Raw genomic sequence first — 16,811 nt, forward strand, 5'->3', positions numbered from 1 at the left:
TTACCAGTAATAACTTTTTTCCATGATAGTTTTCCAACATCATAATCCATGAAATGTCATCAACACTTGGCTACTGCTGTTTCTTGACCTGTTCAAGTTCTTCCCTAATGCATCCCTGATATCCCTATAACAGCTACATATTGTTAGATAACCAGATGGCCACATCTATTCACCTGCAGAATTTTGTCTATCAAGTGTAAGGTTGATTGATGGTATTTTGAGTCCCAAGAGCTCAGCAGTTCTCGGAATAACTGTGGGGGCTTACTGCTTACTAATCCAGAACTACCGGTAGTTCCCACCCCCAGCAAGCGCCATTTCCAGTGCTAGAAATGTTTTTAAAATTTAATTTTTTTTAGCAATGGTGTTTAAATAGCCATGCGGCAAGTGGTTCACTTGCTGTACTGTCACTTCTTTTAAAAGAGACAGCCTTTCACCCTTTGCGGTTAAAAGGGGGCCTCAGAGTGCATCAAAAGCAGCTGGATGTTTGCTGGTTTGGAATTGATATATCAGAGCCGAGGACATTGCTTTCAAATTCTATAGATTGAGTGCTGAGAAGTTATGTATTTACACTTCACAGGGATTCCTGAAGGAGGCCCTCTGTGGCCGAAGCACGATTGTGTCGAGTCCATTATATACTTTGAATAAAACTTCTGATGTGACATCTTTGAGTCCGTTGGACGTTTTGTTTGCATCATCTTTGGTGTCACCGTAGCTCTTTTTTGCCTGCTTGTATGGTCACGGGCAGGTCATGGCATTTCTAAAATCTATGCGCATTATTATAGAATATACCCGTTCCTTGCATATTTTATGGTTGTAGATTTTACAGAAGGTTTTACTTGGCGTAATTGTTGTGGCTAAATTTAGTTGTGTGGACCGTTTGCTCAGAGTATTCTAAATAACTGCATCCAAATTTAGGCTTATTCTATAAACTATGCCCGGAACGTTCAGGCTTGATATATTGAATCTAGTCCATGAGGGAGAATTCTATAAAGACCAGATCTCTTTTAGAATACTATCTAATAGTATTCAATACAATCAGAATGCCTATGACATGACCCAGCCCCTCCTATGTCAATGCCCCTTTGCAGTTATGCACTAGATCACATTTTACTGAGTATAGAATGACGGGACACCGCAAAAGCGGAGGACTGTGTGTCACTATGTGAGAGGAAACCAGCAGAAGGAGTAGTGGAGGTAGCAGGGCTCTACCCCAAAATGATAGAAGGACAAGAGATGTAGTAAACAAATTCTTTATTCATCAAGACCAACACAGCACTGTGTTTCTGCAAAAAGCCTACATCAGGGGTCTGTACGCTACTCCTTCTGCTTGCCAAGTTGAATATAGAATAGCACTTGAGTGCACTGTGTATCGAAGTGCCATTTCAGCCCCATTGTAGCACCGAATACTATCTTTTCTGTAGCTACTATTCCTGAATAGAACTCCCTTCCATGAGTTCGATTCCCGGCACAGGCAGCTCCTTGTGACTCTGGGAAAGTCACTTAACCCTCCATTGCCTGCCGCATTGAGCCTGCCATGAGTGGGAAAGTGCGGGGTTCAAATGTAACAAAATTAAATTAAATTAAATTAAACATTCGGACGAGACAGAACTATATGAAATTCCGTAAAATTTTTAAAACACATTTCTTTGGTGGGTCGTAATTATAATATTGATATTACAAATGTTGGTAAAATGTTCTTTATTGCTACATATGCATTTGTCTAATTAGCTGCTAACATTTAGCAAACTATATAGAATATCCCCATGGTGGGTCATTTTCGAAATCATATATGTGTATAAAGCAATAATTTGCATGCAGGAAACAGGCTTTTACAAAATTGTGTGCCAGACTTGTTCATACAATTATGTACATTCAACCTGTACACATGTAATGCTGCATGGAGTGAGCAGAGGCTTTCCTGGGAATGGGGCTGGGGAGAAGGTTGCATTTATGTACAAGCTTTGAAAACACTAAGACATTTCCAAATCTCAGTCCCTGCCTTAAGGCAGTTCAAGTTAAATAGGATACTCTATCCTATCTGAGACTAGTGATGTGCTGAGAGAGACATCACGCAACACAGTTTGGTCTGACCTTTCTTTGAGGATAAATCTTCTGCAGTGCAGAAACTTATTAAGGCCAATTCAAGACACTGATTGTGGAGTGACATATGACTTTGGTTGGTGGACAGAAGAAATAGGTTTCAATCATTTTTCAGTTAGAATTCATGTTTCTAGATCTTTTATTTGGCTGCTTATTGTACATAATCTGACACTGAATCTCATTACAGTTTAATACAGAAAACATCTACAACTTCCTGGCCTTTGTTTCTGCAGTGGAGGAGATTAACAACAGCTCAGAGCTCTTACCCAACCTCACGCTGGGATTTCACATTTATAATTCTTATAGTCATTCACTCTTAAAGTTTAAGGCTGCCATGAATATATTTTCACAAATGGACATACCAGTCATTAATTATAACTGCCAAACATCTGGCACACTGGCTGCTATCATGAAGGTCTTCCAGGAGAGAGATCAAGTCAAATATCCAATGTGCTCTCAATATACCACTTCCCACAAGTAAGGAGACATTTCCATTTACTTATTTCCTATTATATAATCCATTTTGACAGATCATCTTCATAAAACTATATCCAAATTGCTATCCACAAACACATAGAAGCTGCTGAAATAAAAGGATGGCAATTGAAAATTACCACATCTACCTGAACAGAAGAGGGCAATTTGAAATAGTTTGGCAGCTAAGTCTCAAATAGCTCCCAATATTCAGTACCAGTGACCCCTCCTGGCCCAGTACTGAATATCCAGGGCTACTTCTGCTCATGGTAGTGTATAAAAACACTGACTGCCATGGCTGAATATCGTCTGCAGTCAGCTTTAGTGTGTGTAAGAAATGTGCTTGTAATCATTTTAGAGACACATGACAGGGAGAGCTCACAGTCAAGGTACATGCATCATATTTTCAATGCATTGCTTAAGTTGGCATTATCTCACTTATACATACAGTTACACGCAACGCTGTTACATCAATTAAATGTCCATTCTCATTGATACATGAGTTTTAACCTGATCCTCGGCTGATGATTCTTTTTACATGGGGATTCTTCACCATGATTCACCAGGACTCTTCATCAACTCCTCTAATGCTTTCACTTCCCAATAATTGTATTCATAATAATAATAATTTCAATTTCAATATTAAATATTTGTATTAAATGTTTCATTTATCTTAAGACTCGTTGCCAATTCTGCTGTATGCCGTCAAGGGTCACGTTTTGCAGTATACATTGCAACAGGGCAAAATCCTAAAACAAATCCCAAAATCAATGAGATTATTTTAGTCTGAATTTATCTTAAGATCATTTTTATTAAGTATGTTAACAGGAAAACCCAACAGAACTAGTACAACTGAGTGGAATGATTCCAAGAAAATCATACAACAGGTGATAACAAATAAAAATAACATACTTAGCATATTTTTGGGTATTTTTTGCTTCATCAGTTAGTCCCTCCACCTCCCCTCACTTCCCTCCTTGTTCCTCTGGGTGCTGGTCAAGAACAGAAGAAAAAAACCAAACTCCTGCTGCATGACTTGTATTCCACCAGTGTCGCTATGCTCATATTAGCCCTCTTCTCAAATCACTTCATTGGCTCCCTATCCATTTCCGCATACAGTTCAAACACTTCTTATTGACTTACAAGTGCATTCACTCTGCTGCTTCTCAGTACCTCTCCACTCTTATCTCTCCCTACACTCCTCCCAGGGTACTCTGTTCCCTGAGTAAATCTCTCTTATCTGTACCCTTCCCCTCCACTGCTAACTCCAGACTCTGTTCTATTTATCTTCCTGCACTATATGCCTGGAAAAGACTTCCTGAGCTGGTATACGAAGATCCATCTCTAGCTGTCTTCAAATCCAGGCTAAAGCCCACCTTTTTGATGCTGCTTTTAACTCCTAACCCTTATTCATTTGTTCAGTACCCATGTTTTATCATTTCCACCTTAGTTATTCCCTTATCTCTTATTTGTCCTGTTTGTCAGTCCTAATTAGATTATAAGCTCTGTCGAGTAGGGCCTGTCTCGTTATGTCCAGTGCACAGCGCTGCATACGTTCAGTAGCGCTATAGAAAAGATAAGTAGTAGTAGTAAACTCTGTCAACAAAGATCCTGCTTCTTGCATAATGAGTCAAGGTAGACCAAAAGGGTTCCCATATGGCTTGATTCTAAAGGCCCTCTGGTGAGTCCAAGCTCTGCATCCATCACCGCTCCATAGTTAGAGCATGAATCATACCTGCTCTCCATGATTGCTCCAAGGGGGCCTTCTCGGACAACCATGAAGAAAGGATCACTTTCATTATCATCAGAGTGTCCCAGCAAGAAATCTACTAGCTCTCCACCGCCGTGGTTGTATTTCAGGAGTAACACTGAACATAAGACTTGACTGTAGGGGGATCAACAAGAACTACATCTTGGTGATAAAGGTCAGAACCCGTTGCCAATTAGATTGTACAGATGAGTATTTCCGCAGCATATGACCCAGGGAAAACATTCAACTGACCACATTTAAAGCAAGCAGAAGTTGAGCTCATTTTCATTAACTCTTTTTACATCAATAAAAGATCTACAATTTCAAGTCCATGCTTTCAGAAAGAGGTGTGTCTTCACCAGTTTATAAAACTGTGTTCTACTGTTACACAACCTTAATGTGCCAGGGAAAGCATTCCAAACAGTGGACCAGCAATAGAAAAGGCTGTCTTCCAAGTACAAACAGGTTTCACAGAAAGTAAAGCTCTTGTCATCATCGACATTGCATTTTCAGACAGCAAGGCCCATAAAGGCTGATACACAGAAGTAGCCATCTCAGGGCCAGGAACAAATTAAATAAGCTAATTCTCCCCAACATGAAGAGGGAATAACGCTTATAGCTCTTCAACCTGGTCCTGGTATCCTTCAATAAATGGTTAATGTTGAGAGAATATAAATGGATCAATCCAAAGGAAGGTGTAACCCCAAGTATTAATAAACTTGTACAGCGCTGCGTAACCCTGGCAGCGCTATAGAAATGCTAAGTAGTAGTAAGTAGTAGTAGTAATACTACCTGCAGCCCACTGCAAGGAGAATGCTCCAGACTAGGTACGGAAATGTGATATGCAACATTGGACCACGGCCAATCCGCCGACTTTCTGACATTGGCATAACCAGGTGCATCGATTGTTAGTCTGGGAGGCTAAAGAAGCTAAGGGGTACTGTAAACGGAAAATTCAATTTCTTAAAATATGGGGATGCTACTTAGACAAATGATGCAGCGAGGAATAATTCTCATTGTTAATAGCTTATAATCGTATAAGATATGATAATAACAGTGTATCGGGGTAGTTATGGGTTAATCGGAAGGGGGAGGGGGAATTGTAGGGGAAGGGGTGGGGGAGGGGCAAGGAGGAGTAGGAATTGAGGGTACTTTAAGTTTGTAACTGTTATGTATGCTCTAGAGCAGAGTAATTGTTATGGAAAGTTGAGTGTCTATTCTACATGAAGTTAGTATTATATTCTGTTGACTTCTCTATTATATTAATGTTGAAATATACTATAAGGTGGAGTAGTAAATAATACAATAGTAAATGATACAATGTTTACATGTTGAAGCATAAGGATGGAGGATGTGGGGGAACATAACGAAAAAAGATTGATGACTGTAAGTAGCAAATAATTAGTTTGTTAGTGAACTCATTTTTGAATTTCTGTATATTCTGAATGTGGATTGTGTTTTAGTTTTGAAGTGTCATCAATAAAAATTGTTGGAAATGGAAAAAAAAACCAGGCAGGGTGCTGTGGCAGGAAAAAAAAGGATGTTGGGGGGGGGGGGGGAGAAGAGAGTGGGCAGGTGGATATGAATGGAAAGAAGAGTGGGGGCGAAGAATAATCACTGGACATAGATTGCAGTGGAAAGGAAATGAGAAAAAAAACTCACTGTGTACAGATGGAAAAGCGCAGAAAAAAAAAATCTTTGGGGATAAATGGATAAAGGAAATGTACTGGAAATGAGTGAGTGGATGGAGAAAAGAACAGGGAAGAGAGAAGGACTGCTGATTGTTGTTATGATGAGACTTCTCTTCCCTCTCTTCAGCAGACCTCACTGGCCTGTGGCTCTTGAGCAGGACTCCAACCAACCTGTTCCCAACACCCTGAACACACCAACCTTCAGGCGCCTGGGTCCCTTTTCAACTCAGGGTGACCTGTTCCATCTGCCCTCCTACTGCTGCCGGTTCTTCTGGGGTATACCCTCTGTTCCTGGGTCACTCCTCAGGCTTCTCTCTGAGGGTACAGCTCTGTCCTCCAGCCCCTGGCCTGCTAGTTCCTTATTCTTAATAAATAGCTCTATCTACACACAGTCCACCAAAACTCCACAGAGTTCAACCAGTATCTTCAAGGGGCTCTTTTTCCATCAGCTGCCAGATCTCCAGCTTCTCTCTTCTCTTTTACCACTCAGGCAGGTATAAGGTGGTTAATTAGCTTCTCCGCCCCTTTAGGCTCTTCCCCCTAATTCCAGGCAAGACCCAGCCCATAAACAACCTACGCCTGTTTCCAGCCCAGGATTCTGCTTGGTCCTAGCAACCTCCAACTAGACATTCTCTACTAGCTCCCTCTAGTGACACATCCTGGGCATTTTCCCCATTTCTATGGAAACAGCGCTCTCTAGTGGCCTACCCAGGACAGGACAGACCCTTACTCTTCACAATATGGATGGATGAAGGAGAGGGCATGGAGAGAGGAGAATTGTTGGACATGGATGGAGGGGAGGGAAGGGAGTACAGTAAGGAGATGCACATGGAAGGAGGGAAGAGAGAAGAAATTCTGACATGGATGGAGGGCAGGGAAGACAGAGGAAGGAGATGCAGATGGAGGGAGGGGGAGGGAGAGAGAAGAAATGCTGGACATGGATGGAGGGGAGGGAAGAGAGAGGAAGGAGATGAGATGAGGGAAAAGGAAGAGAGGTGAAATACTGCACATGGATGGAGAAAATAGGCAGAAGCTGGATCCACTGGACAGTCAAGTCTGCGGAGGACCCAGCTTTTACTTACAGATGTAGGGCAAGAAATAAAGAAGAAAGGAGGAAAGTAAAGAAATAATGGAAAGGAAGCCCTGGAAACGGAGTTAAGAGGACAGATAGCAGCAGAATCAGATACTGGGCCAGCATGATCAGACAAACAAGGTCACCAGACAACAAAGTTAGAAAAAAAACAATTTTATTTCATTGTAGTGTTTGGAATATGTCCACTTTGAGAATCAGGTGCTCAACGTTAAAAGTTTATATTTATTTACTTATTTATGGCATTTTATCCCACATTAAACATGAATTAGATTGGAATATGGGATCATTTATTTTTTTTCCTGGAGAGAGTAATACATTGCCACCCACCACAGGCTCTCTCAACGGCTATAGCCAGCTCTGCAATTTGGTGGGGGGGGGGGGGGGGGCCCAGAGGTGGATGAGGGGCGCATAGGTGGACGGGGGTGCGCAAAGGTGGACCGGGGACAGAGCCTGTTGTTAAAAATTTACCAGCACACCACTGGGTAGAAGCAACTGGATCACTACGACCCCAGCTGCAAGACAGCAGGGAACCCCCAGGTAGGTCTAGTGAATCTGTGGGGAGTTCAGATGTTGGCAGTGACATCAAGGGAATGACGGGTCTGAGAATGTAATTTAGGGGCTATTGGTTCTGGGAGGTAGGGTTAACTGAAGGGGCTGGTAATCTGTTTAGCAGAGAAGGTGGCTTCAAACGGTTGAGAGTCTGTTCTGGAGACATGGGGAACACCACTTTAATGGGCACTGGCTCCTATAAGATGGTGCCCACAAGCATTGGACTGCATATTAGTAGCCCAATGCTCAATGGCAGACAAATAATACAGGTTGTGAGACCGACCATGATTACAAGTTGTGTTATTGACTCCTGCAGTAAATTGAACTGTGATAATAAGATATTTTACCACAGCTTAGTTGATATCTCCTTCAATCTCTGGAAGACAAAGATAATTCTGAATTAATTACATTTCTTGACAGATCAGCTATACTTTTCAGAATCCTTTCATGAGTGATGGTATTAAGTTTCGTATTTATATCAGGCTATGCCCAGCATTCTTAACATTTGTACTGGGATCGTGAAGTTACTGAAACATTTCAAGTGGACCTGGGTTGGTATCATTGCACCTGATGATGACAGCAGCCAAAGGTTTGTCTCGATCCTGAAAGAAGGGATTGAGCAGAATGGAGTCTGCATTGAATTCATAGAAATAATCAGTCACATCAATGATTTGTCAAAAGAGAGATTTGACAAATTAATGAGACTATTCATAATCATCAACTAATGTGATCATTGCTCACTTTAATAATGAGATTACAATAAGTTTGTTTTGGGAGTTAAGTATTTTCAGTATACCTGGTATGATCTTTATCACCATAACTGAAGCTGAGTTTTACCTTATCCCATCAAGTGGGAATGGTTTCAAGAATAACACCTTGCTATTCACAAGAATAAAGAAAACTATTCCAAGTTTTTTAAAATTTATACGTGAGGTAAATCCTATTCTGTTTCCTGATTATATTGCAATTGAAGATTGGTGGCTGGACTGTGTAGCAAACCAGTGCCCCCAAACCATCAAAAGATCCTGCAGTATAGATGAAGATTGTTCTGGCATGTTCCACTGTCACAATACCCACTTTGCCAACAGTTATGACGTTTACAATGCTGTCTATGTCCTGGCACATGCACTGAAAGAAATGCTTTTCTCTGGCTCTGGGAACACCACCATGTGGAATGGAGACCGACAGAGATTATCAGATTATTTACCATGGAAGGTAACATCATTTTCTAAAGGAATGCTATATTCAGAAAACAGTATTGGTAACAATTTGTGGAGTAAGGGTGAAGTTCAAATCTTTCTGTGTTGTCCATTTATTTAAAAGATTTATTTTTACTGTATGTGTTGTCTAGAGTGTTGCATTCATTTCAAAAACTCTTCTTCAGATTATAAGTGGAATCAAATATGTGACAGCCAAATCAAAGAAGTGAGGTACACTCAAGGAGGATATCAAAGTGTAAAGTCTTTAATTCATAAAGCTATAAAACCAACCCAACAAGGCCGTGTTTCAGCACAAAGGCCTGCCTCAGGGGTCAAGTAAATCTTTTGTGCTGTGATTGGTTGAGAGTGGTGTGGGCAGTAACATAGTAACATAGTAGATGATGGCAGAAAAGACCTGCACGGTCTATCCAGTCTGCCCAACAAGATAAACTCATATGTGCTAGTTTTTGTGTATACCTTACCTTGATTTGTACCTGTCTTTTTCAGGGCACAGACCCTATAAGTCCGCCCAGTACTATCCCCTCCTCCCAACCACCAGCCCCACCTCCTACCACCGGCTCTGGCACAGACCGTATAAGTCTGCCCAGCACTAGCCCCGCCTCCCAACCGTCTCTGCCACCCATTCAAGGCTAAGCTCCTGAGGATCCCTTCCTTCTGAACAGGATTCCTTTATATTTACCCACGCATGTTTGAATTCTGTTACCGTTTTCCTCTCCACCACCTCCCACGGGAGGGCATTCCAAGCATCTACCACCCTCTCCGTGAAAAAATACTTCCTGACATTTTTCTTAAGTCTGCCCCCCTTCAATCTCATTTCATGCCCTCTCGTTCTACCGCCTTCCCATCTCCGGAAAAGGTTCGTTTGCGGATTAATACCTTTCAAATATTGGAACGTCTGTATCATATCACCCCTGTTTCTCCTTTCCTCCAGGGTATACATGTCCAGGTCACCAAGTCTCTCCTCATACGTCTTGTAACGTAAATCCCATACCATCCTTGTAGCTTTTCTTTGCAACCGCTTCAATTCTTTTTACATCCTTAGCAAGATACGGCCTCCAAAACTGAACACAATACTCCAGGTGGGGCCTCACCAACGACTTGTACAGGGGCATCAACACCTCTTTTCTTCTGCTGGTCACGCCTCTCCCTATACAGCCTAGCAACCTTCTAGCTACGGCCACCGCCATGTCACACTGTTTGTCGCCTTCAGATCCTCAGATACTATCACCCCAAGATCCCTCTCCCCGTCCGTACCTAGCAGACCTCTCCCCGCCTAACTCATACGCCTCCCGTGGATTTCTACTCCCTAAGTGCATCACTTTGCATTTCTTTGCATTGAATTTTAATTGCTAAACCTTAGACCATTCTTCTAGCTTTTTCAGATACCTTTTTCATGTTTTCCACTTCCTCCGGGGTGTCCACTGTGTTACAAATCTTAGTATCATCCGCAAATAGGCAAACTTTACCTTCTAACACTTCAGCAATGTCACTCACAAGTATATTGAACAGAATCGGCCCCAGCACTGATCCCTGAGGCACTCCACTACTCACCTTTCCCTCCACCGAGCAAACTCCATTCACCAGCACCCTCTGGCGCCGGTCCGTCAACCAGTTCCTAATCCAGTTCACCACTTTGGGTCCCATCTTCAGCCCATCCAGTTTATTTGAGCCTCCTGTGGGGAACCATGTCAAAAGCCTTACTGAAATCTAAGTAGATTATGTCTATAGCACATCCATGGTTCAATTCTCCGGTCACCCAATCAAAGAATTCAATGAGATTCGTTTGGCATGATTTCCCTTTGGTAAAACCATGTTGTCTCAGATCTTGCAGCTCATTTTCTTCCAGGAAATTCACTATCCTTTCCTTCAGCATCGCTTCCATTACTTTCCAATAATAGAAGTTAGGCTTACCGGCCTGTAGTTTCCAGTTTCTTCCCTATCACCACTTTTGTGAAGAGGGACCACTTCCGCCATTCTCCAATCCCTCGGAACCTCTCCCGTTTCTAAGGATTTATTATACAAATCTTTAAGAGGACCCGCCAGAACCTCTCTGAGCTCCCTCAATATCCTGGGGTGGATCCCATCCGGTCCCATGGCTTTGTCCACCTTTAGCTTTTCAAGTTGTTCATAGACACTCTCTTCTGTGAACGGTGCTATATCCACTCCATTCTCAAATGAACTTTTGCCAAACCATCGCGGTCCTTCTCGCGGTTGAAAAGTGTTTTTTTTTTCATATTTCTGTTATAAGTGGGCATGAACGCTATGGGAGTTGGTTGGTAGTCGGAGGGCGGTTAAGATTGTTAAATTGCATGCGGATTGTGAGAAATTGCAGGGGGGTCCTTTTGGACTGGGATACTGGGCATCCAAACATCAGATACAAATCGATGTGGACAATTGCAAAATGATGCACTTAGGGAAGAATAAATGAAATTATGGCTAAATGATGTTAGGGTCCACATTAGGAGTCACTACCCTGTTTGCGAAGCCATGCTAGAGGAACGCTAGTGTTTTTACTGCATGCTAAACATTACCACGCGCTAACCGTGTTCTTACCCATGATGTTTCTATGGGTGTCTACATGATTAACGCTTACGAACTTTTAGCAAAAAACACTAGCACACCTTAGTAAACATAGTAACATAGTAACATAGTAGATGACGGCAGAAAAAGACCTGCATGGTCCATCCAGTCTACCCAACAAGATAAACTCATATATGTATACCTTACCTTGATTTGTACCTGCCTTTTTCAGGGCACAGACCGTACAAGTCTGCCCAGCAGTATTTCCCGCCTCCCAACCACCAGTCCCGCCTCCCATCACCGGCTCTGGCACGGACCGTATAAGTCTGTCCTCCACTATCCTCGCCTCCCAACCACCAACCTCTCTTCCCCCACCTGCTCCGCCACCCAATTCCGGCTAAGCTTCTGAGGATCCATTCCTACTGCACAGGATTCCTTTATGCATATCCCATGCGTGTTTGAATTCCATTACCGTTTTCATCTCCACCACCTCCCGCGGGAGGGCAATTCCAAGCATTCACCACCCTCTCCGTGAAAAAAAATACTTCCTGACATCTTTTTTGAGTCTGCCCCCCTTCAATCTCATTTCATGTCCTCTCGTTCTACCGCCTTCCCATCTCCGGAAAAGATTTTTTTGCGGATTAACAGTTGATTTGTAATGTGTGCCAAAGTGAGTGAGCATCAAACTGATTGACAGATCAGAAATGTTCTTATTCAAATACATACATAAATAGAAAATTGGCAGTTCCAGGCATTCCTGAAAATGTGCCCTTTATTTTTTTAGCTTCATCATTATCTGAAGAATGTGCACTTTAAAAACAGTCTGGGAGAAGAGATATATTTTGATGAGAACGGAGACCAAGCCACTGACTACAATATTATTAATCTGATCCATCTCCCCAATGGGACTTTGAAATATGAAACTGTTGGAAGTTATAAACCTTCTGCTCCCCCTGGAGAGGATTTTACAATCGATGAAAAAATGATAGTTTGGGAGGTTTCATTTACCCAGGTTAGAGTGATAAAACATTATAAGATGCTTAATAATACAAGAGGTATTGCATGCTGTTATATAGAGAAGAGTAGAAATTTGGCTTCATGACTGGATTTTGTACAATTCTAATGGGTCGATTTTCATAGTTATTTAACCAGGCAGGAGAGGCTTCTGGCCATTTAAATCATTTGTACAGGGCTATCTGCTGAAATTTTGCAGTTCTTAACTGGTTACTTTTGCTGAATATCAGCTCTAACCACCGGTCCACCCCATCAGGTGGCATTTCCAGTGCATGCTGAAATATTGGAAAAATATTTCCTCAGAGGGTTACTCAGGGGTAATTGGGCAGCGCCGAGCACTGCCCAGTTACTACCGGGTTAGCTCTGGAGCCCTTAATGCCACCTCAATTTGTTGCGGTAAGTGATCCCTCCGAAATGACCATGCGGCAAGTGTGGACTTACTGCATGGCCGTTTCTTCTTCGGGGCTTTTTACCCCCTGAAGTAAAAGTGACCCTGGTGTGTTGCAAATACAGTCACCGCTGCTAGTGTAGGGCCCCCCTTTTACCACCATTTAGTAAAAGAGCCCCTATCCAGCTTATTTTCGAGAGAGATCGCTGGCCATCTTCCGACACAAATCTGGAGATGGCCGGCCATCTCATGAACCCGGCCAAATCGGTATAATGGAAAGCTGATTTTGGCCGGCTACAACTGCTTTCTGTCGCAGAGATGGCCAAAGTTAAAGGGGGCGTTTCGGAAGGGTATGGAAGGCGGGATGGGGCGTGGTTATGAGATGGACGGCTTCAGCCGATATTGAAAAAAAGATGGCCGGCTCTGACGAGCACTTGGCTGGCTTCACTTGGTCCATTTATTTTTAGGACCAAGCCTCAAAGAAAAGTGCCCCAATTGACCAGATGACCACCAGAGGGAATCGGGGATCACCTCCCCTTACTCTCCCAGTAGTCACCAACCCCCTCCTACCCCCAAAAAAATTTTTTAAACATTTTTTTCCAGCCTGTATGCCAGCCTAAAATGTCATACCCAGCTCCCTGACAGCAGTATGCAGGTCCCTGGAGCAGTTTATTGTGGGTGCAGTGCACTTCAGGCAGGTGGACCCAGGCCCAACCCCCCCCCCCCCACCTATTACACTTGTGGTGGTAAATGGGAGCCCTCCAAACCTCCACCAAAACCCACTATACCCACATGTAGGTGCCCCCCTTCACCCTTAGGGCTATGGTAGTGGTGTATAGTTGTGCAGAGTGGGTTTTGGGGGGGATTTGGGGGGCTCAGCACCCAAGGTAAGGGAGCTATGCAGAAGCGTAGCCTGGTGGGGCACAGGGGGAGCGGTCGCTCCCCTAAACAGCTGTTTAAAAAAATGGTGACTATGCGCCTCAACCCAATAAATATTTTTTTCTGCTCCCTCCCGAGTCTTTAATCTTTTGCTATCTCTTCTTCTGCCCGCGCTCTCCCGTCCGCGAGGTCACTTTTACTTCCCGAAGCGTTCTCCCTCTGGCACCGGTGATTCACAGTCAGCCTGCCAGCGTCGGGGCTTCTCCTGATATTTAGCGCTATTTAACCGGACAGGAATGACTCCTTGCCGATTTAAATAGCACTTAACCAGCTATCTCTGATATTCAGCAGGGGATGAGCACCATTTCCCGCTTTATATTTCAGGTCAGCATATAGCAGCTAACTGGCTATCTGCGAATATTCAACGCATCACTGGATAAGTTTGGCGATCAAATCATGCCACCTAAACAGCAGGTTATCTTTGTCTGGTTTAAACTTAACTGGTCAGCTCTAAATATTCATTTGGCCACTAAAGTTTAAATCGACCAAATAAAACCTCTGAATATTCAATGTCAGTCACTGGAAACAGCCCGGCATTGAATGTCCAGGCTCGGTGCTGACTGCGGGACTTAGCCGGCTTGCCTCCCCTGGTTTCAATATCAGACCCATTGATTTATACAAACCTTGGTTTGTATTTGATCATTTACAAATAATTTCTTTAAAATCGTTTCATATTCGAATAGCAGTAATGGACTAGGTATCGGCAGCTGATCTGAGACAGGCGGAGCTTGCCACCAGTAGGCAGAATTTGCCGCCAGATTGGTTCACCCAAAACAATAGCAAATGCTATTGAAAACAATAGTAAAAGCTTATTAGAAATAACGGACTGCCTATTCATTGTCCATCTGTAAAGTCTAAAATTCCTGCGGTCCTTATACTGCAGCGTAGTAAAAGGACTCCTAAATGGGCTATAAGCACTTAATGCAGTCCATTGGTTTTCACATATTTTGTTCTTGTGATGACTTATACTATGGCCAAACTGAAAACTCTAATGTCTTCTATCTGGACTATAATAAAAGACGCTCATTATGAACATTACCCTAAAATGTTGTTTTGTGGCTGTACATGAGGAATTGTGATATTGCATAAATAAGCGTGCATTTCTGTTCCTAGTCATGCATCCAAAGAATATATAATAACTTCAAGAAATCCAGTTAATCATTTCACTTATTAGCGGAACAAAACCACAGAGGCATGGCATGGTTGCATTTTCAATATGGTAAGACTAGGGCCCAGCTAAGGAACAGATTATTTTGAGTTGCATCAATATGGCTTTGCTTTTGCTATCACCATCTAGCTGGATAGGCAGTGCCATAAAATGTGGAGGATAAAGGACTTTTTTTTTTAGATTTATATCCCACATTATCCCAAGAAACTTGGGTTCCATGTGGCTTACATTTGAAAATATAGTGAAACAGAATAACATCAGTAACATCATGGGAACGAGTTGATGGATATGTCTGAAACATAGATGGATAATTTATAGTGGTCATCTTGAAGCTTAATTCCCAAAATATTTGGTTTGAGCGGATTGAAATAGCAAGGAGTTCCAGGGCTAGATTAAATAACAGGGGGGAGAGGGGACAACCCTGCTTAGTGCCTCTATATAATGTGAATTTTGGAGAAGTGATGCTTTGGTGAAAATAAAGGCTTGAGGAGACTCATAAAGTAATTTAATCATATTGAGAAACTTTTCACCAAAGCCAAACCATTGGAGAGTTTTGAAGAGAAAGGGACATTCGATTCTGTTGAAGGCTTTTTCTGCATCTAAGGAAAGGGTTATTAATGGAGAGTCAACGTCATGTGTGTGAGCTATTATATTCCAAAGTAGTCTAGCGTTATCACTGGACATTCTACCAGGTATGAACCATTTTGATCACGATGAATGTGAGGATATCACAGATTTTATGTGATTAGCAAGAATTTTGGCATAGATCTTGGTGTCAATATTAATAAGAGAGATTGGTTAGTAATTTGAGACATTAGAAGGGTCTCTGCCTGGTTTGTGGATGACAACAATTTAAGATTCTAGGAAAGAACCCTTATCACCAGAGTGAAGAAGGAGATGGTCAAATAAAATAAGCAATTTGGGGACTAAAAATATCTGCTAAAGTTGCATAAAATTCTATGGGTAAGCCATTGTGTATTTCTGTCCCTTAGCCCCCATGGAAAGAGAAAGCACTACAGCCCCAACAGCTGAAAAAATAAGAAAGAGAACTCCGATGTGTTTGCACGTGAACAGTCTGTGGCCATTGGCTAGTCAATTATCAGTATAGCGTGCAGTTAGTCACAGAGCAAAAAAAATTACAAAGAACAATACCCTTGTGTCCTCTCTCTGTCTCTCTCCACAAATGCAACATACTGGTAGGCTTCACTGTGTCCTCAGTCCCTTAGCAACTATCAAGGTTACATCCACCTTATATGAAAAGCATACTCAGCTGCAAACAAATGTTATGAAGTGTCAGTTCTCAACTCCTGAGAAGGCAATGATTGTTACACAAGATGCTGAGTTAGTAGGCTAACTTGTGAGAACCAAACTGACAGTACAGGCCTTAAGCCTAGCCCTTAGTCATAGGACAAGCATAGGAAGGCATATACATTTCCCTCTTGAAAGGCTGAATAGCGAGAAGCATGAAACCTTTCACACACAAGGAGCACAGATAGTGGTGGTAAACATGAAGGACTGGGTTCTTCAGAGCCAATACTGGAAGTGCCTCTGAGAGAAAAGGTCACAAGGAATGACTGTGCAAAAAAAACTAATAATTAAAACAAAAATAGAATTTAAGAACAAAAATGGGGTCCAGGAGAAAATGATATGTGTAAAGGGAAATATAAAGCAATGGTATAGCATCATGAGTAAAAATGGGCCATTAACCATTAAAACTATGGTGACATATGTCTTACACCAGGACAGAAACCTGAAAAACAATCACCAACAGAAAAAACAACAGGATGAGCAGATATACACTAAATTATAAATTGCAACATATAATATCAAAATTTCTTAAAGCCACTCAGCAGAAGTAGCGACCTGCAAACCAGGAGTAAAGAAAGAAACTACATCAAGGGAAGT

General features: G+C 42.2%; 1 protein-coding gene across 1 annotated transcript in view; it reads left to right on the forward strand.

The window, feature by feature from the left end:
• LOC115464381 (vomeronasal type-2 receptor 26-like) overlaps positions 1 to 16,811 on the forward strand; it is a 75,425-nt gene that overhangs the window by 28,188 nt on the left and 30,426 nt on the right. Inside the window, exons 2-5 of the mRNA XM_030194767.1 lie at positions 2,288 to 2,577; positions 6,143 to 6,291; positions 8,631 to 8,872; positions 12,182 to 12,415. Of these exons, the coding sequence (XP_030050627.1) occupies positions 2,288 to 2,577; positions 6,143 to 6,291; positions 8,631 to 8,872; positions 12,182 to 12,415 (915 nt within the window). The remainder of the gene's footprint in view (positions 1 to 2,287; positions 2,578 to 6,142; positions 6,292 to 8,630; positions 8,873 to 12,181; positions 12,416 to 16,811) is intronic.

The sequence above is a fragment of the Microcaecilia unicolor genome, chromosome 3, assembly GCF_901765095.1.
Source record: "Microcaecilia unicolor chromosome 3, aMicUni1.1, whole genome shotgun sequence".
NCBI classification, from domain to species: domain Eukaryota; kingdom Metazoa; phylum Chordata; class Amphibia; order Gymnophiona; family Siphonopidae; genus Microcaecilia; species Microcaecilia unicolor.